This window comes from Sinocyclocheilus grahami, unplaced genomic scaffold (genome assembly GCF_001515645.1).
Source record: "Sinocyclocheilus grahami isolate Dianchi unplaced genomic scaffold, SAMN03320097.WGS_v1.1 scaffold578.1, whole genome shotgun sequence".
In the NCBI taxonomy this organism is placed as follows: Eukaryota; Metazoa; Chordata; class Actinopteri; order Cypriniformes; family Cyprinidae; genus Sinocyclocheilus; species Sinocyclocheilus grahami.
Window position 1 is genome coordinate 638,553 of NW_015505757.1, and position 20,520 is coordinate 659,072.

Sequence of the window (20,520 nt, forward strand, 5' to 3'; positions counted from 1 at the left end):
AGTTTAGCTTTAACCAACTCACCTTCCTGTAACTTCTGCTGCTTTGAAATGCATTTGGGAGACTCTTACTTTCATTGGGTGTTCGTTATTATGACATGTCACACATTAAAGTCGAAACCATAGCATGGAAGTAGTCTCAACAAAACAAGATTTATGTTGTGAACAGTAAACCTAGATACAGTATGTATTAAAAATGATGAAAACTATTCACTTCTACAAATGTGTACGTGATATCTTGGGCTGGGTACTGACACAGCATATTTTAACTGATTCAACAGTGATGTTACAGAAATGTCAATGCTGCCCCACAACGTTTATTAATAAAATACATTTGCTACTGAATTGTTGCAATATATTTCTCAGCAACGGGAGTAATGTTGCTGCTTTTGAAGTAATGAACCGCTTTTCTATTAGTAGAGAGATTTACACACTGACTCTCTCTCTCTCAAATGAAAGTGATCTTACTGCCTCTGTGTCTGATTTAAAATGTGCAGAATGATAGAGCCTCTGTGGCAGTGAAGAATTCATTAAAACAGATTTTTTTCATAATCCTTATAGTTCCGAAGTTGTTAGCAGAAACATTAACTAGATTATTATAGCGACACTTTTTTAATTCCCACAAAATTTGGTGCAATTGGTACACTGCCTCTTCTTAGTAATATTCATGTGTTCAGAATTGAACTTATTATGAATTTTGCTTGGTTGTTGGCATTGTAAATTTTGACTCAAGGATTCAGAGTGAAAAAAAGTAAAGGGCAAAAATGTAGGTAAAGAGGTCAGGAAATACCAAATGCTATAATAGTGCCACCTAGTGTAAGACAGTGTATGCATGTCTGATTTGGAACCATCCTATCAAGTTTGGGGGTCTATGCATGTACATTCTCTGACGCCCAAACAGTTTTAAAACATAATAATAATAATAATAGGTTAGCACCTTGGACCTCTCATGACCAAACAAAATGAATGAAGGGTAAGGAAGTAACATAAAAACAATTGCTGTGAATGCTGGAAACAAAAAAGACAGAAGCTAAGAGATATCAAAGAACAAAGTGGTTTATTATGTATAGCAGTATAAATAGTGAAGGGTGAATAAAGTGAAAAGTATAGAGTTTTGCAATTTCAAATCAAAGAACAAAACATAAAACAAATGCCAACTCTGAATCAAAATGTGAAACAAAAACCTGCATTTAAGACATCTTAACTAATCTACTCCTACTATTGAAATGAGAACACTTACAAGGGGTGGTAACAGACATCTTACAGACGTACGTGTGCTATCTGGATAGGGTATTCTATAGTCTTTGGACGGGAGAGAGCGCTCAAAACTCTTCAGATTCATTTAGTGGAACATTAATATCATGCTATTAATATAGGGCTGTGCCCGTGTGCGCAGTTGAAATGTGGCTAATAATTTCTGACTGGCACATAACTGAACAAATCAAACAAATGTAAATGGGTTAAGGCGGGGCCCCTGGGCTGCAGCCGATTCAAGCGCAATGGTAAGTCCGGCCATGCTGTTGGGTATTGACTAAATATCAGCAATCCTATTCTTTCTAGATGGATGACTACCCCCTTGCCCAGTTGCCTCATAGCTGGGGCTGCATATTTGATTTTAGTTTTTTTTTTGCCTTTCTTTTTTGTGCACATGCAACAAATTACACTTCCATGCATTAACATTACATTACTGACAGTGACTGCTTGATAGCTACACATTTTGTGGATTGGCAGTTTTATTCTTTTTTGTTGTGTCCTTTTGATCAAATGAGACATGCTGTAATAGTGCTCTTGTGGCGTATGCCGTTTCATTTGCCATGTGCTCTTTGTATTGTCATGTTTGGTGTGTTCCAAAAAAGGAATGATTTTGCAGGGGATTTGTCTCTAGTGTTGTGTTTTGTTAGGGTCATTCTCACTAGCATGAGACAGTACCTGCAAATCAATCTGGTTGCACAGGTAGACCATCTCCTCCGGAATGGCACTTCCATACGTGCCATCCCAAGGAGGTTTGGTGTATTTCCCAGCACAGTCTCAAGAGCATTGAGGAGATACCAGGTGACGGACGTTACACAAGGAGAGCTGGACAGGGCTGTAGAAAAGCAACAACCCAGCAGCAGGACCAGTATATGGCACTACCAAAATTGGCAGGTTTTCCATTGGCGCCATGGATGAGGAGGGCATGTGAAAGAGTCTGGAGATTCTGTGGAGATCGTTAAGCTGTCTGCAACATCATCCAGCATGACCAGTTTGGCAGTGGTCTAAGGTGGAATATGCTAGCCAATGGCACCCTTACTGCCGTTCCTTTTTTTAACTTTTGATTTTCAGTGATTTTGAACCTAACCTTCAGTGGGTTGAAGATTTTGGATTCCATTGATCATTGTCACATCATTTTATTCTCAATGAATTACACAATGTATACAAGTAAAGATTTCCAACTTGAATATTTCGTTCATCAAGATTCAATGTGTGATTTATGCATTCACATTTATTTTTTTGAGCAGTGTACTTAAGCTTGGCTCAGGGATTGGTCGTAGAAAGATCTCGAGTTGCCTATTCAGTCTTCAGATTTAAATCTGATTGAAAATATTTGGTGGAATTTGAAGAAAACCGGCAATATGAAAACCAGAGATTATCAGTGATCTGGAAGCTTTTTTCAAACGAGGAATAGGCCAAGATTGCAGTCGAGACGTGAAAGAAGATGCTAAACGCTTACAGGCAATGTTTATTGGAGGTTATAGAGAATAATAGATTCTGTACAAAATTTGACTTTTGCACATGAATGTTAAGAGCCAATTTGCTTCCCCCCCCCCTCAACTTTACATTCTCAGAATCACTCAAATGTGTCTTAATAAACTTCCTATAATAGTGTAGAGATTTGAATTGAATTGTTTTCGGCAGCAACATGTCTTGCAGGTCAGGTGAATAATTTTGATTGCAACTGTAGCTCTGTTCTTGTTGTAATTAGATAGTTATCATAATGATGAGGAAGCTAGCCAATCAGAATGGACTGTCCTAATCTCTGAAAATCATGTCTTAATTAGTTTAACACTTATCTTAGAAGGCACTCAACATTCACGGAAAGAAAATAAAAACAAGAAATATTTGCACCAGATTCTCACTTTATTGGCTAAATGCATGACTACTTTAAAAAAGAAAACAGAAGTCCTTTAAACAGGAAAAGGTGAGCTTTGCAGTTTACAAAGTGGCTCACGGCCACAAATCACTCAAACAAAAAAGAAAAAAAAAAGGAACAGTGCATTTCTGTGCAAACTGAAACAGCGATGGCACCCACTTTGCAGACATTCACACTTTGTATTCTTTGCACAGTGTACATGATTTTAATCAAAAAAAAAAAAAAAACTAGTTGACGTGCTAGCGAATAAAATAAAAAAAAAAGAAGAAAACCACAGGCCAGGCTAAATACTACCTGAGTGTGCAGGTTGAAGAAGCAAAGATTGCGCCAAAATAGCTATATGACAAAACGTGCAGGATGCCGTCTATAACTACTGTAAACAGACAAACACTTGGACGAAGTTTCACATTAAGAAGACTGGCAGTGATTTGCACGTTCAAGAGCACAATCACCTCCTTCCAGATTGCTTTAGAGCTAAAGGGGAATGGAAAAGTCTGTCCCCACAGTGGGGATGAAAAGCTGGACCCTGAGGCTTGGTCTAAAAAGAGAAGGGCGTCACATAGGTCCAATAAATGGTCTAAAAAGGATTATCACGTTATGGCTGAAGACATGAAGGTATATTAGAAGGAAATCAACCAGAACAGCTAAAAACACAGTAGAAGGTATGCAATCACCAGAGAAAGAGAAAAAAGAATCTCCCCCACTACAAAACAATTTTCTACAAATACACACTTGTTTTTTTTACATACAAAACCAACATACAAAACAGGGGCATTTCACTCAAGCACACACACATATGACCGCTCAGATTCCCAGCAGTCTCGTCTTGACGGAGACAGCTAAAAAAAAGCCCTGCACTGATTTGGTGTTTGGAGTTGAAGAGGAGAAGGAGAAGGAGAGGTAGAATGATGAACAGAATGTATAGGCGCATTGCAGTAGTTGATGTTATTTCTTCACTTTGCCGCCCTTGGCAGCGTTTCGTGGAGGAGTAACAGGTCTACCAGATCCAAATGCTCCTGTACCTCCATATGACAGCATTTTCTTCTCCGCTGGTTTCAGAATCTGACAGAAACAGAGAGCCTTAAAAATCATTCATCAGGTACAATGTATAAAGAAGCTAGGATTGAGAAACCTACTGAATATGTATATTTAATATTTTGTTGCCTATGTAAATAAACCAAGATTGGAAATATTCAATCCAATCTCGTCATTTGGCATGCTCTTTATACACAGAGAAAATATTTACAGTGCAATATGGCATTAAATATTTAGTCAATTTTTTTTTATTTTCTTTAGGAAGCGTTTTGCTTTCCAAACTGCAAATTTTGCCCAAAGGTGAGCAATTGGCATCCTTGGTAGCTACTAGTTTTAAAAATAAAAGAACACATGCAAACCTGAAATGAGCACATCAGGGTCTCATCAACACTCATCATAGCACCTGCATTGTCAAACTCTCCGCAGTAGTTGGGAGCTGAGAAAAGTGTGACTAACTGTCTCTTAGCGAAGAACTCATAGCCATCCTCCACCACCTGTTCAGAGAGCACATGATTTATGCGTCACAAATGCTGCACAAAAAGACCATTAGTGATGAGCACTTTCAAAACACTGCTTTTGTGAAGCGTAGAAATGTTTGTGAATCATGTTTTAAACCAGCGATTCTGAGCACACATCAAAATGCCAAAGTCACCTGAAATCAGTAAATACGTCTTTGTTACATCAAAACTTTTGAAATTGCAATGGTTTGCCACTGGGGGCGATCTCTGTGAACCCATGAACCAATGTATTATCTTGTTTTTACCTGATCAGTTTTATAAATGTGTTATTAAACATTTTCAATAACACATTTGTATAATAAATAACATTTGTAAAATATGTAATGGTATCAGACGATTTGTTAATTGCACTGAATATCAAGGATATTATAGTTTTGAATTTTTTAACTGAATATAGTTTTCAAATTTCCTATAATTTCAGTTAGTTTCATTAATGGTTTTGTTAGTTTTAGTTTAGTTTTAATTTTGTGAACACATTTCTATTTAGTTTTTATATATTTTAGTGTCAGTTTTAGTAATTATAGTTTAGCAGAGTTAATGGAACACTTCCAGTGTAGACCAAAGCAAGACATTTCATTTTAGCAAAGTTGAATGTTTGCAGTTTAGTTAACTCTTGTGCAAACCTCTTCATAATGAAAATAATTCTTTACAACCGAACAAAAACCAAAATTATGCTACTTATATGTAAAGGTTTTCAGAGTTACTAGAAAGCTACAGGCAGCTGAGTTTTTATCAGGGTTAGAGCTAAATTCTGCAGGACAATGATCCCTCCCGTGCTGGATTTGAGGAACCTTGTTCTTTGTAATCGTCATTGAAACTCTGTAAACTGAATTTCTGTCCATCTGTGTTTTCAATGCATTCATTTGTTGGATCTTTTGCACAGACGTGCCACTGGTGCACACTACTTACTGTATGTCCCGTCTCTCCCACTATGAACGTACACTATAAAATAAAATCTAAAATGCTTTGAAACCTCATACTACTCAATTTAAATCACCATATCGCATTTGGTTTTATGTTTGCACTTTACTTTGACTAGCAGTAATAAAAATCATTTCGTTCAGTAAAAGAACAGACACTACAATTAAAAACTGAACGTGGGTGCTCAATGCAGTTGAACGACAGTCGCATCACAGATCAGATTTCGTTTCTCCAGTGAGGAGAGTGAGTCGAGCTGACTGACAAGAAGAGTGAGGTGAGACAGACAAGACTATGGCGGATGATTTAGTTTCGAAACGAAATGCATAAGCGCCTGTTTGGCAATATTTTGGAATTTGAAAAGCCTGTTGACATTTGCCGTTTATCTAAGGTGATTTTGGAAGGTTTTTTTTTTGTAAACTTTCTTTATTTAATTGTTCCACATTGTTTGCTGATTTTTACTTTATTTAAACTTTGTGTCATTTATTTCTTTTATTTGACATCAAGGTGTATGCCGTGCCTCCAAGCTTTCTTACTCGTTTTGCTAATAAACGTTCTACGTTTCTTATTTATTTGGTTATATATTATACACGTTTACTTGTTTCCAGTTTTGTACATTTAAACTTTATGCAAGTTATTTGTTATTTTTATATTAGGCATAGCCTGCCCTATAGCATGGTGTATTTTTATTTGTTTTGTTAATAAAAGTTCTGTTTTATTCTTATTTATATATATATATGTGAGTTTGACGTTGTATTTTGTTGTTGCATTCAAGCAATTGACGCCTAACTGCCGCTAATTCGAAGCAAAGGAAAGCGAGGAAAAGAGGGAAAATTCAAACGAACTAAAAATGAACAATTGCTTGACTTTATTTGAAAGTGAAAGTAAAATGCACGTAAAATGCACACGCCACTTTTACAAGCTATTTAAAAGCAAAGGAAAGCAAGGAAAAGAGGGAACCCCCCCACGGTGATACCGGTATTACCGGTGTTGTCACACGTCGATTAACCGGTGGGAAAATTTCCTCACCGTCACAACCCTAGCTTCAGATGAGCAACGCAACCAATCCCAGTTCTAAAGCTACACAGGACACGGCAAGCGGTGAAATCACTGTGCGGCTGCCGCTTGGCGCTCGCTCTCATTTTGTATGCGTTTTGTACAGTCAAAGCGGTGCTCGTGTCATGGACTCGAGGCTGACGTTGCCATAGTAATCGTAAAATTGTGACAAAATGACTATTCACTAAAGTCAGCTCATCCAAAAATTTGAATTCTGTGTCTGTTAACTCACTCTCATATTGTTCTCGCTTGTCAAACATGCTTTTCATTACAAAAATGTTTTTTGACCAATAGTTTTAATCTCCGTTTCAGTTTTCGTTTACGAAAATAACCTTGCTGAATATATTATACTTAAAATAAAACATTTGCAACTGTATAGTATGCAGATTAGTATAGTGCAGTATGTATAGTATAGACTTTAATGTCATGTCAGCATCTGAGGCTGCAACTGGTTTGTAAAAGGTATATTTAATGCATGTTTGGGCTGAGTTTTCACCACATTTACACTCTTTTGATCAGTTGATCAGCAAAATCGTGAGAAACCCATGAAATACTGCTCTTCAATCAAGATATGGTGCTTTTGGCTACTCGGACACATAGACACATATTGATGACACTACAGTCAATAAACTACATTGCTTACCTGGTGGGCCCTACATATGAGGTCCATGTCATGTTTGTGGAGGAACTTGGCCACAACATCAGACCCAAAGGTGAAAGAGACACCACGGTCGTTCTCTCCCCACCCCATGACATCTTTATCTGGGTCAGCCATTTGGTTTTATGTTTGCACTTTACTTTGACTAGCAGTAATAAAAATCATTTCGTTCAGTAAAAGAACAGACACTACAATTAAAAACTGAACGTGGGTGCTCAATGCAGTTGAACGACAGTCGCATCACAGATCAGATTTCGTTTCTCCAGTGAGGAGAGTGAGTCGAGCTGACTGACAAGAAGAGTGAGGTGAGACAGACAAGACTATGGCGGATGATTTAGTTTCGAAACGAAATGCATAAGCGCCTGTTTGGCAATATTTTGGAATTTGAAAAGCCTGTTGACATTTGCCGTTTATCTAAGGTGATTTTGGAAGGTTTTTTTTTTGTAAACTTTCTTTTTTATTTAATTGTTCCACATTGTTTGCTGATTTTTACTTTATTTAAACTTTGTGTCATTTATTTCTTTTATTTGACATCAAGGTGTATGCCGTGCCTCCAAGCTTTCTTACTCGTTTTGCTAATAAACGTTCTACGTTTCTTATTTATTTGGTTATATATTATACACGTTTACTTGTTTTCAGTTTTGTACATTTAAACTTTATGCAAGTTATTTGTTATTTTTATATTAGGCATAGCCTGCCCTATAGCATGGTGTATTTTTATTTGTTTTGTTAATAAAAGTTCTGTTTTATTCTTATTTATATATATATATGTGAGTTTGACGTTGTATTTTGTTGTTGCATTCAAGCAATTGACGCCTAACTGCCGCTAATTCGAAGCAAAGGAAAGCGAGGAAAAGAGGGAAAATTCAAACGAACTAAAAATGAACAATTGCTTGACTTTATTTGAAAGTGAAAGTAAAATGCACGTAAAATGCACACGCCACTTTTACAAGCTATTTAAAAGCAAAGGAAAGCAAGGAAAAGAGGGAACCCCCCCACGGTGATACCGGTATTACCGGTGTTGTCACACGTCGATTAACCGGTGGGAAAATTTCCTCACCGTCACAACCCTAGCTTCAGATGAGCAACGCAACCAATCCCAGTTCTAAAGCTACACAGGACACGGCAAGCGGTGAAATCACTGTGCGGCTGCCGCTTGGTGCTCTCTCTCATTTTGTATGCGTTTTGTACAGTCAAAGCGGTGCTCGTGTCATGGACTCGAGGCTGACGTTGCCATAGTAATCGTAAAATTGTGACAAAATGACTATTCACTAAAGTCAGCTCATCCAAAAATTTGAATTCTGTGTCTGTTAACTCACTCTCATATTGTTCTCGCTTGTCAAACATGCTTTTCATTACAAAAATGTTTTTTGACCAATAGTTTTAATCTCCGTTTCAGTTTTCGTTTACGAAAATAACCTTGCTGAATATATTATACTTAAAATAAAACATTTGCAACTGTATAGTATGCAGATTAGTATAGTGCAGTATGTATAGTATAGACTTTAATGTCATGTCAGCATCTGAGGCTGCAACTGGTTTGTAAAAGGTATATTTAATGCATGTTTGGGCTGAGTTTTCACCACATTTACACTCTTTTGATCAGCAGTGCCTGAAAATCGTGAGAAACCCATGAAATACTGCTCTTCAATCAAGATATGGTGCTTTTGGCTACTCGGACACATATAGACAATGTGATGACACTACAGTCAATAAACTACATTGCTTACCTGGTGGGCCCTACATATGAGGTCCATGTCATGTTTGTGGAGGAACTTGGCCACAACATCAGACCCAAAGGTGAAAGAGACACCACGGTCGTTCTCTCCCCACCCCATGACATCTTTATCTGGGTCAGCCCAGAGCAGATCACACAGCAAACCCTGGTCAGGGACATCTGTGGGCCTCATCACACGTCGGATCTGCTCCATAGATTGTAGGTCTGGAGAAAGACCTGGGTAAAGGATCGTTCAACTACAGTTTAGAAAGAATATTTTGAATTCATCCACACTAAGCACATCAAGAACCAACATTCAAGAAGTCCACCATTCCAAGACTTTATTTCACAAACCTGTGCATGTGATGAATGCACATTTTACAGGAAAATAAGCTACTGTGTGCGTTACAACACTGCAGACCTTTAGACAATATGCTCCTGCTAGGTTCTATTTGTCAAAAATACAATATTTCATATGTTGGTTATGCTGATGACTCTACCCATGACTTTACCTACCTGTCAGGAATTCTACAACAATGTAAATATGAACATTAACCTTACATATAATCATTAAGAGAATGCTACATTTCTCCATGTCCAAAATTACACCTTCCAGACAAGCATTTGATGATTTTGTAACGGTTTGTAAAGATTCTCCAAACCTCAAGTAGACAATCCAGAAAACTTGACTTACCTCCATGACAACAAAAAATCTTTTCATCCACAATAGCAGCTACTGGTAAGCAATTGAAACAGTCCGTGAATGTCTTCCAAAGCTTGATGTTATACCGCCTTTTACCTACCAAAAAAAAACATGCATGTTCAGACTGCAAAACGGTGATCTTCATTCAGATATATGCCTCACACTTGTAATTCAGTACGCTTGGTTGTTTTAGTCCATACCAAGAAAGAAAATTATACATTTAATCCTGGTTTGCTTAGCATTCACACTGACGTTTTTAAAGGTTTTTATGATGAATACTTTGTGATGGAACTTCCCGAACATCCAAAACAATGCTATGTGCTTGGCTAAACGCGCTCATGTTGTGTGTGAACGTGGTATTTTTACCAGCTGTCAACTCACGAAAAGCTTAGAAAATGTGTTAAGGACTCAAAACAACGGCAGGAACTCCTCCATTGCACATAAATGAAGATCTGCTGCAAGAAGACGTGGTTCTGATGCCTTTTCTGACCATAATGGACAACATTACAGCAAGCAACTATGACGAGAAGAACCAGGTATGCTTGCACATTCTGTCCTCTTTAAGGTCAAATGTTGTGGCTTCATTTGTTTTTGGTTTGTTTAGGTCCGTGCTGCATTCGTATTTTAATTGAACCGAACCAGAGTTCATTTGGACATGGACCGGACCCACTTATTCAGCAGTCTTGGTCCTCTTGTTTGGTGTGCGCCAGGGTTCAGATGGCAGCATTCACACTTATTCAAATGAACTGCAGTGATCAGAGCAATCGCACCAGTGTTTGTTTTAATCAAACCAAACCTGCCAAATGTGTACGCACCCTAAACCATCTCTTAATCTTTTAGTTACTCTCCATTTAGTTGCAATCCTAAATGCATGCACTCACAGCACGTGCAGAGACGGAGTTCCCTGCATTTACTGTGACCTGAGCTACTCTGAGACAATGAAAACACCAGATCGCAAGCTGCTCTGCTCTGATGAGAAAGTATCCTCCTCCCACACACACCCCATTTAACATGATAAACGAGCAGAGTAGTTTATAAGATCCAAATGCTTCAACTTAAGCAAACATTCTAAACATCTTTAAACAGTGAGACCTTCAGACCATGACCTAAGCTTTTGGTCATACCATCTACCCCCATATAAGCATACTCACATTCATCATAAAAGCCATATATCCTGTTGATGGAGGCACATTCGTGGTTTCCTCTGAGAAGAAAGAAGTTCTCTGGATATTTGACCTTGTAGGCAAGCAGCAGGCAGATGGTCTCCAATGACTGCTTGCCTCTGTCTACATAGTCTCCCAGAAACAGGTAGTTACTCTCTGGAGGATATCCTCCATACTCAAAAAGCCTGAGCAGGTCATAGTACTGACCATGAACATCACCTGCAGAAAGAAATAGAGTTAATTATTATTATTTTTTAAATAAGGCTTCATCAGAACTAAAATAAAAGCTGTGTGTACGGTTATCAGAACTTTACCACAAATTTTGAGTGGGGCCTCCAGTTCCAGCAGTATCGGCTGACTAAGGAAGATTTCCCGCGATTTCAGACACAATCCACGAATCTCATGCTCAGTTAACTGAACATTTTTACCAGGTCTGGAGCCCTTCACTGAAAATTGAAACAAGAAAAAAAAAAGCATTCATAAAAGCTTTATGAATAGCATATACATATTTGTGTATGTATCTGTATGTGTGTGTAAAGAACTGTGTTGTGAGGTCTGCTGTTGCATGACAAAAAAAGCCAACAGGGCCATGAAACATCAGCTCTCGCATCTACTTAAAAGACTGATGTAATAATAAGATGAAGTTTTAAACAAATGTGATGTAATACTAGGCCTATGATACTCTAATGCAACACTTGACATTAACTAAACATGCATGGTATTTTTCTCCAGATGCTACAGAATTTTATTTATTCATATTGCATTGCTTAATCTGAAAACCATAAATATTAGTATTCTTGTATGAATGAGTAAATGCATTAATTTTCCACATCTAGCCTATATAATCCATAAATTGTTTTATTATTATTTTTTTTAACACCATGTTAGCATCAGGGCTATTTACATGGAATTTTCAAAGGCGCATCTTGAGAGAAGAGCTGATGTCACATTTGGCCGAGAGATATTTAGCAAGTTAAATGTCTAGACCTGTCTGTGATCTAGTATCTACAATGACTTGTACTAGACTATCCCTTAATGACATGGTTTGAACCCCTTTACTTAGAAATGTTATAATATTTGCCTATTATCACATTATGACATGTTCTACAGTTTCAGCTTCACCACAATAATCACATAATCCATTTGGATGTTTTAATACAGATTTGCATTTAATCCTTAATGATTTATGCAGAGTCTGGATATTATTATTTTTTACTGTCATTCTACTTACATAACCTACTTTCCTTTGCATTTTTATTTTTGCCTCTTTGCCCACTGCTTTGTTATTGTTACTCTCTACTTCCATATGTGCTGGGGGGACCCAATGAAAAAAAAAGTATTGTAAGAAGTGTATTGATTATTTAATCTATATAACACCTAAAGTATTTAATATACTACGCCCTGAGCAGCAGTGAGCCTGCACATATTACTCCTCTCTCAAAGTTGACCTCTTTCATCCACTGGAGAGCCAGAAGAATTACAATAACTGACTAATACTCTCTTTCTTATGATAGCCTGATATATAGATATTTATCTTCTCCTGTTCTCCTAGTTTCTGGATCCTTTGACCCATCCATGAACATATCTTCCAATGTTGTGTATTTTTGTTTCATGTATTCGTTGACAATATACTCAACTCAAAGAATTTTATTTCCCTTGATTTTAACTAATAGGCTTGTGGCAATGTTGGACAGTGAAGCATCACGGTGGAACGCAGGCAATGACACTTTGACTGTATTTCCTACCATCAAGGGATCAATCAACTGTTGTTGATGTATTACTGTCAAAGGCATTTCTCCCATCTCTACTTGTCAATCGGGTAGCGACCTTAAAGAAGGGGTAATAATCAGGGGGTCAAAACTTGGCACAACACCGGTGACATCTTCCTAGTGGCTTTCTTCGTTTCCGAACGCGACGACTGACGCACTGCGCATGCGCTGAACTTTTGTTCGGATTACATGCAATAAACATACGAATGAAAATTTGAATTGGATTGATAGTGTTACGTATTCACACCTAATACTACACAACTACACATACGTTCGATTGCAGATGACGAAATGAACGCAAATAAAATAATACGTTTTCAGACGCTTAATCGCTATTTATGTTAAACATGATAAGACGGCACAGTTTGCAATAAGAAAGATTAACGCTTATTACCCTCCAAAAGGCGCTGGATGATCGAATCGATGTTTAACTTGTCCGAATCAGCCATTTTGTCGCTCGCTGGAGATTAGCCGGCTAACAGAGGCAGGAACAAGACGACCCAGGAAACCGCCAAGTACAATTATACGTCAATAACTTCAAAACAAATCCTTATATATAAAAAAAAAATCACACTACTGATAGCATTCCTGAGTTCATATTATGATATTATTGCCGTGAACGGTTCCTTCAGCAGCTCGTTGCGTGAGGTAAACTAGCACCACGACCGCTGACGGTTGTAGGAAACGCTTGAAAGGGGCGGGGTAGACACTAAATCGCGTATCTGATTGGTTATTCTCGACTCATGACGAACGCTTCAAATGCAGAACCGAAGAGCCAATAGGATATCCTGTGTGTCAATCTTTTCTATAGTTAATCGTTAACAAGCAAATTAAAACCACATTAATCAGTGTGTAATCTATGTTAACCCTAGTCATTATAGCGATGTAAAAACTTTTATCAGATTGGATGGTTAATATGCTTCATTAACACCGATTGCTAATAATTCATAAAATGTGCTGTTAAAAAATAAATTCGACATAAAAAATGGATTCGTTGTTCCGCCCTACGGAAGTTTTTTGTTTTGTTTTGTTGTCAAGATCAAAATACATGTATATGACAAACACTATACATGATATAAACAATAAACATTATACATGAAATAAACAATTTCACACTAGAGGGGCTGTATACAAATACAAATTTATGTAAAAATATTAAAGCGTTTACAAACTTTCTTCCGCCCTACGGAAGTAACCAACGATAGAAATGACGTAATGACGCAACCTCTCAGCCATCGACGCGATCAGAAAGCGACAGACAGTTCTCGAATCGTCTGATTCATTCTAAAGTGGCAGAATATGCAACTGCTGATGCGGAAACGTCACTTAAAGCGACGATGAAATGGAGTAGAACATTCTCATTTAAATATGCACTTTGTTTTTGAATAGCTAATCTCTTTGACCATGAAGTTGGCTCATAAAGACATCGAGAAGGATAATGCCGGGTGAGTTGTTTGAGAACACATGACTTGCGTCTTTCTGTACACCACTTTTGGACATCATGTGCGCATTCTGAGTTGAGTGCTGTGTACCATGATGCAGTGGTGGTATCATAGGACATCAACTGAGTACTTTGGTATAAATAAAATTGCGATAGTAGGCCTATAATGCTGGGGTCTCAAAACTCGGTCCTGGAGGGCAGGTGTCCTGCAGAGTTTAGCCCCAATTTGCCTGAACACACCTGCCTGGAAGTTTCTAGTATGCTTAGCGAGACCTTGACTAGCTGGTTCAGGTGTGTTTGATTAGGGTTGGACTGGAGCTAAACTCTACAGGACACCGGCCCTCCAGGAGTTGAGACTCCTGTATAATGAGTTTTGTTTGTTTGTCGAACTGACTTGAACTTAAAGTAAATTTGTAGATTTTTATGATTTAAAAAAAAAAATTCGGATTAAAGTTTTTTTGTTTTTTTCATATTTTGCTATATCTTAGTCTGTTTTCACCATGAAATAGTGAGACAAACAAATCAATGTGAAATATATTATTTATTGTCATTATTTGAGGGTCAGAAACAATGTTTATAATGCCATTCATTCAAGATTTTAATAATTTTATTGAAAACAAAGTAGATTTCAGTATTTCCCCATTCAATCAGATTGAAGCAGCACTTGCATGATTGAAAATAGCTGCCTGAGTGTGGTCTGACTTGACTTGGAATAAACTTACATGAGCAAAGTAGGCAACACAAACGTGAACATTTCTGTCTACTGTTTGTGGATTTCTTCCAGTCAGGTGACACTAATACCTGAGGAAGCAGAGGACATGTGGCACACCTACAACCTGCTGCATGTGGGCGACAGCCTCAGAGCCTCAACCATCAGGTCTGTCTCTCTTTTTTTTTTTTGGCCATACTGACCTCCATCTTTTTCCAGTTTTGGTTTATCACCCTTATTATCAGATATGTTTCTACTCAATGAAAACAATCCGATGTCACAAACAGGAAAGTGCAGACGGAGTCCTCCACAGGCAGTGTGGGCAGTTCACGTGTGCAAAAAAAAAAATTCGGATTAAAGTTTTTTTGTTTTTTTCATATTTTGCTATATCTTAGTCTGTTTTCACCATGAAATAGTGAGACAAACAAATCAATGTGAAATATATTATTTATTGTCATTATTTGAGGGTCAGAAACAATGTTTATAATGCCATTCATTCAAGATTTTTATAATTTTATTGAAAACAAAGTAGATTTCAGTATTTCCCCATTCAATCAGATTGAAGCAGCACTTGCATGATTGAAAATAGCTGCCTGAGTGTGGTCTGACTTGACTTGGAATAAACTTACATGAGCAAAGTAGGCAACACAAACGTGAACATTTCCGTCTACTGTTTGTGGATTTCTTCCAGTCAGGTGACACTAATACCTGAGGAAGCAGAGGACATGTGGCACACCTACAACCTGCTGCATGTGGGCGACAGCCTCAGAGCCTCAACCATCAGGTCTGTCTCTCTTTTTTTTTTGTGGCCATACTGACCTCCATCTTTTTCCAGTTTTGGTTTATCACCCTTATTATCAGATATGTTTCTACTCAATGAAAACAATCCGATGTCACAAACAGGAAAGTGCAGACGGAGTCCTCCACAGGCAGTGTGGGCAGTTCACGTGTGCGCACCACACTGACTTTATGTGTGGCGACGATAGACTTTGATTCCCAGGCCTGTCAGCTCATACAATAGCAACTATTGTTCCTGTATGTGCTGCAATAGATGTCTCTCAGTTACTGCATGTATATTTCAAAATATGATGTACATATTGCATACAGTGACACTGTGTTCTCTTTCAGGCATTAGAGAGATTTTATGAGGCTGTCATGCAGGGCATTCTGAGACACTTCAATTTTGATGGTAATTTTTTATTTTTTTTATTCAGATAATAAGGATTGACAGTGGACAATTAAATACTTACATTTTTGTTGTATTTATGTGTTTCTCAGTGGTGAAGTGTGTTCTGGTGGCCAGTCCAGGGTTTGTGAAAGATCAGTTCATCTCGTACCTCTTTAAAGAGGCTGTGAGGCAAGACTGTAAAATTCTCCTGGAGAACAGATCCAAGTTCATGGTGGTGCACTCCTCATCTGGACACAAATATTCACTTAAAGGTCAATACTCGGTTCACTTTTTTAAAGTATAGATGTGAAAATTTTTCATAATTGACTAGTAGGAATGCACAATATTACCAGAACGTTATTGGAATCGGCCGATAAAGGCCTAAAATATAAAACTTTGCATTGACTCGATTTGCATCGATGTCGATATGTCTAATAACTCACATGTGCTTGGGGTGTGCTAGCGATAAGATCACGTCAACAGTCACTGGCCCTGTACCAAATCACACCTTAAACCCTCGCGGTCTTCCTCTGAGTCCACACTTTCGTGACATAATGCTACTTTGACTGTCGGGAAGAAGTCTGCTGTGGAGCTCGGCAGAAGTGTGCTTAGAGGGTGCATAGCAGCCGCAAGGGGGCGCTCACAATCACCTTTCTGAAAGCTAAAATGATGAGCACCCTACGATCTCGTGGACTTAACGTACATGCGTATGTGGCAGCTATTATAAGACCGCAAGTGCACATGAAGTGTGCCATTTGGGACAGGGCCACTAGGGTGTGCAGAAGCAGCAACAACTTTATATTTATTTAGGGGGCGCTGTTGGGCGACTTGTAATAAAATGAAAGTAAAATACACAAATAACATTAAAGTGCCCCTATTATGCCATTTTTAAGGTTCCTAATATTGTTTTGCGAGTCTCCTACAATAGGATTACATGCATGCAAGGTCAAAAAACGCTTTCGTTTTCTCAAAATATGCAATTAATATCACCTCATTTTCAAGCGATTTGAAGCAGTTCTAAGATTGTCTCTCTAAACCCCTCCGTTCCGTGAGCCTAGTCTGCTCTGATTGGTCAGATGGCCCAGTCTGTTGTGATTGGTCTACCGTGTACATCGCTTGTCGGAAACGATACGCCCATTGCCGTAATTCTGTATTTTGAACGCTCAATAGAAAATATAAACATCTATTTTTTTATCATACTTACAGATTGTGATTCAGTGGAGCCAGCTGGTCCAAATAAACAGGGTACTGAGCCATCTTTCAACTCCCCGAGAAGCATTTGTCAGTAAAATTACGTGTTTGTGGGCTGGGTCAAGTTGTTCGCGGCTGGCCAACGTAGAACATAGGTGGGAATTAAGCAAACGTGTTAGCCGTCACAGAAGTGGGATTCATATTACTAATGACCTCTTTTAGGCTGTACCGAGTCGATTCTTTATTTTGGGAGACAATTACTTTATTTATCGTGCACTTTCGGCTTTATAGCTTTGTAGATTGTTTACATTCACATACAGCTACATTACACACCACATGAAAGGCAAAATTGGAAATGGCATAATAGGCCACTTTATGATAGTTGCATTTCTGAATAAATAAAGGAATAACTGATGTCATAAAATCACGAGTCTTTTGTTTTTTTAAAGGTCAGAAGCTATAGCTTGCATGAATAAAAATCACAGACATGACACTTGTAAATTAAGTCATTTCATAAATACAGATTTATTAATTAATGTGTAATACAAGGAAATCTTTTGCTTTAGACCAGGGGTGTCAAACTCAATTCTTGGAGGGCCGTAGCCCTGCAGAGTTTAAAATGATTTTTTTTTTTTTTTTTTTAATCTCTGCACTGGAGAGACTTGGTGTTGTTTCCACAAAAAAAAAAAAGGAAATATATCGGTATCTGCATCAGCTCTTGGCGAAAATTAGGTTGAAAATTTCGGCATATCGTATGTCGGCAAAAGTCCAATATCGTGCATCCCTATTGACTTGTAGGCTTGTTAAATTTTACGGTGATACCAGTAATAAATGGTATAAGGGAGGAGACTGAAAAGGGCAAAACCTAAATAAAACTTACAGTTCTTCAATGAGTAGAATATCATTACATAATGTAACATCACCTAATGAAGAGTTTGTGTCTCGTAAAACTATAAAATAACTAAACATTGCAGAGGTATTGATCTAGCTGCTTTTCAAAGTCAGGACAATTGTCAACAAAAGTTATCTGTTTGGCAAGATGGTTGAGATCTGGTGGACAATACAGAATTTGATCTGATCAGTTTAATCTTTTAGTTTTATTTTTTTTATTATTTAAAGTAAATTTAAAGAAATGCATCAATTAAGATATTAGATATTAAGCAAATAAATATGCAAAATAATTTTAATCATCTGTTACACAAAACGTTAATTCTCCAATATAGTGGTCAAAAATTGCTTGGTTTAGAAATATTATGAAAATGTTGTTTCTACTGCAACTATTTATTAAAATGGTCATCTATTTGACACACACCAAGTGAGCAAATAACACTGCAGCATGCCATGAAGTTGTGGATTCTGCATACTAATGGAAACACTGAAATTCATTGTTGAATGCAGTGAAATCAGTCTCTATGACTAACCACATGAAAGTGCAAATGTGTGTGATATCTACATACAAACATTTTCTCAAACTTTCAAAATAAAATTTACTGTAAATGTCTGAAAAAAACAAGGGACCACTGAAAACACACAAAAATCACATTCTCATGGTGACATTATAAACGTGTTAAAGAGTTTATGCATATATATTTAATCCTACATATTTCATATTATATATAGATGGATAGATATGATTTATCCAAATTACTAACTTTAGGCATGCATGAAAATAATACAGAATTAAAATGCTTAAATATGCTGTCATTCGAAAAAAAAGCATTTGATTGGACAAATTATTTACATTTGTGTATCTGCTTGAAGATTTTTGTTCATTGTTGTTTTAAAGTGACAGTATAAATGTGAGATTTTACTTCTACAGAAGTGCTGTGTGATCCAGCAGTCACGGCCCTATTGTCTGACACCAAGGTGACTAAGTTTGGATTTGTACATTTGCACATATAGCTTGTAGCGTTCTGCAAGCACAGTGTGTGGTGTTTAATGCTGTGTGATGTTTTTTTTTTCTGTTTTAGGCAGCTGGAGAGGTCAAGGCTTTGGAAGACTTTTACAAGATGCTTCAACAGGAGCCTGATCGAGCTTTCTATGGGTGATCAAAGTCACTACCATTTAAATTCATTCCTGTCAATATTACACAGAATCTCAATGAGAAGAAAAAAAAAACATTGGTAACACTTTATTTTGATAGTCCACTTTAGACATTCTATTAACTGTATGAAACTTTGCAACTACCAGCCATTAGAGTATTAGTAGACTAATATCTGCTAACACTTTATTTTGAAGGACCCCCATCAGACTTTCGACTGTAAGTATCTTTGCAAGTATGTCAAATTATTATTCTACTAATACTCTAATGAGAGTTAGTTGACATGTAGTAGCACTAGCAACGTTACTTCTATAGTCAGTAGAATGTCTAAAGTGGACTGTGTAACCAAAACATTTGTGCTATGTAACATGTTCTTGAGACATTGTTTTAAACAGTCTTTACATCTATTAATAAAGCTTTTGCTTTGTACAGATTGGCTCATGTGGAAAGAGCGAGTGAAGCTTTAGCCATTGACATCTTGATGATCAGTGACAAACTATTTAGGTACACTTAAAAAGTAATACAGTCCTAATGTAATGGTCTTTTCTGTTTTAATTGTGTACTTCATTAAAAAAAAGTGTGTGTGTGTATTTTTTCTTTTTCATGGCAGACATCAAGACATAGCCACCCGCAGCCGGTATGTTCGGCTTGTAGACAACGTGAAGGAAAATGGAGGAAATGTCAGGTATTCATATGATTTTCAATCCAGTAAGGCCATATTCTTATATTATGCAAAATATTTAGCTCTTTTTACATTTTTGTTTCTCCTGTTTAATAATATTTTTTAGAATCTTCTCAAGCCTACATGTATCTGGAGAACGTAAGTTTCATTTCTATAGTCTTTGTTTCAGAGAGAATTATATTGGCTCATCATGTGACTGACGTGTTCTTTGTCTCTGTAGAATTGAATCAGCTGAGTGGAGTGGTGGCCGTCCTGAGGTTCCCCATCGCTGACATGTCTGAAGCTGAGGAGGACAGCAGCTCTGATGAAGACTAACATCATGCTCTTGTGCAAAAGGATTTGGTATGAAAGGGTGGAAATGCTTCACAGTTTGGACTAAATGGAATGAAACTCAGTTATGGCCTTAATAAAGGTTTTGAAATCAGTTGAAACCTCACAAAACACCAGTATAATTGATTATTTGGAGTGATTATTAAGATGGAAAGCTGAAGAATTCAAAGAAAGTACCATGGCATAAACAACTGATACCATTTTACCATAGTACCATCATCACACTTTGGGTTTTACAGTAATTTCCCTGCAGTTCTTTAAATATCATGATGAATTATCAGTCTTTAAGTTTAT

The 20,520-nt window shown here is 37.4% G+C and overlaps 2 protein-coding genes across 3 annotated transcripts; one reads left to right on the top strand and one right to left on the bottom strand.

Annotated features, from left to right (window-relative positions):
* Nucleotides 1-3,093: 3,093 nt before the first annotated feature.
* On the bottom strand, nucleotides 3,094-13,375 carry LOC107556769 (serine/threonine-protein phosphatase alpha-2 isoform-like). 2 transcript variants are annotated; one of them, XM_016239971.1, is made up of 8 exons: nucleotides 13,059-13,375; nucleotides 11,210-11,341; nucleotides 10,884-11,114; nucleotides 9,724-9,828; nucleotides 9,126-9,266; nucleotides 7,298-7,380; nucleotides 4,522-4,656; nucleotides 3,094-4,189 (listed from the first exon to the last, which is right to left on the bottom strand). In XM_016239971.1, exons 1-8 carry the CDS (start codon nucleotides 13,111-13,113, stop codon nucleotides 4,073-4,075), a joined length of 999 nt encoding a protein of 332 aa, XP_016095457.1. In that variant the 5' UTR covers nucleotides 13,114-13,375; the 3' UTR covers nucleotides 3,094-4,072. The 2 variants fall into 2 exon arrangements, with proteins under 2 accessions (XP_016095457.1, XP_016095458.1); XM_016239972.1 differs by lacking the exon at nucleotides 7,298-7,380 and having other exon boundaries at nucleotides 9,043-9,266.
* A 529-nt stretch (nucleotides 13,376-13,904) lies between these two features.
* LOC107556753 (protein pelota homolog) lies at nucleotides 13,905-20,320 on the top strand. The gene is made up of 12 exons (XM_016239945.1): nucleotides 13,905-14,109; nucleotides 14,890-14,982; nucleotides 15,718-15,822; nucleotides 15,866-15,881; nucleotides 15,943-16,003; nucleotides 16,093-16,254; nucleotides 18,993-19,039; nucleotides 19,144-19,217; nucleotides 19,647-19,718; nucleotides 19,825-19,899; nucleotides 20,003-20,034; nucleotides 20,117-20,320. Exons 1-12 carry the CDS (start codon nucleotides 14,069-14,071, stop codon nucleotides 20,209-20,211), a joined length of 873 nt encoding a protein of 290 aa, XP_016095431.1. The 5' UTR covers nucleotides 13,905-14,068; the 3' UTR covers nucleotides 20,212-20,320.
* The last annotated feature ends 200 nt before the right edge of the window (nucleotides 20,321-20,520 follow it).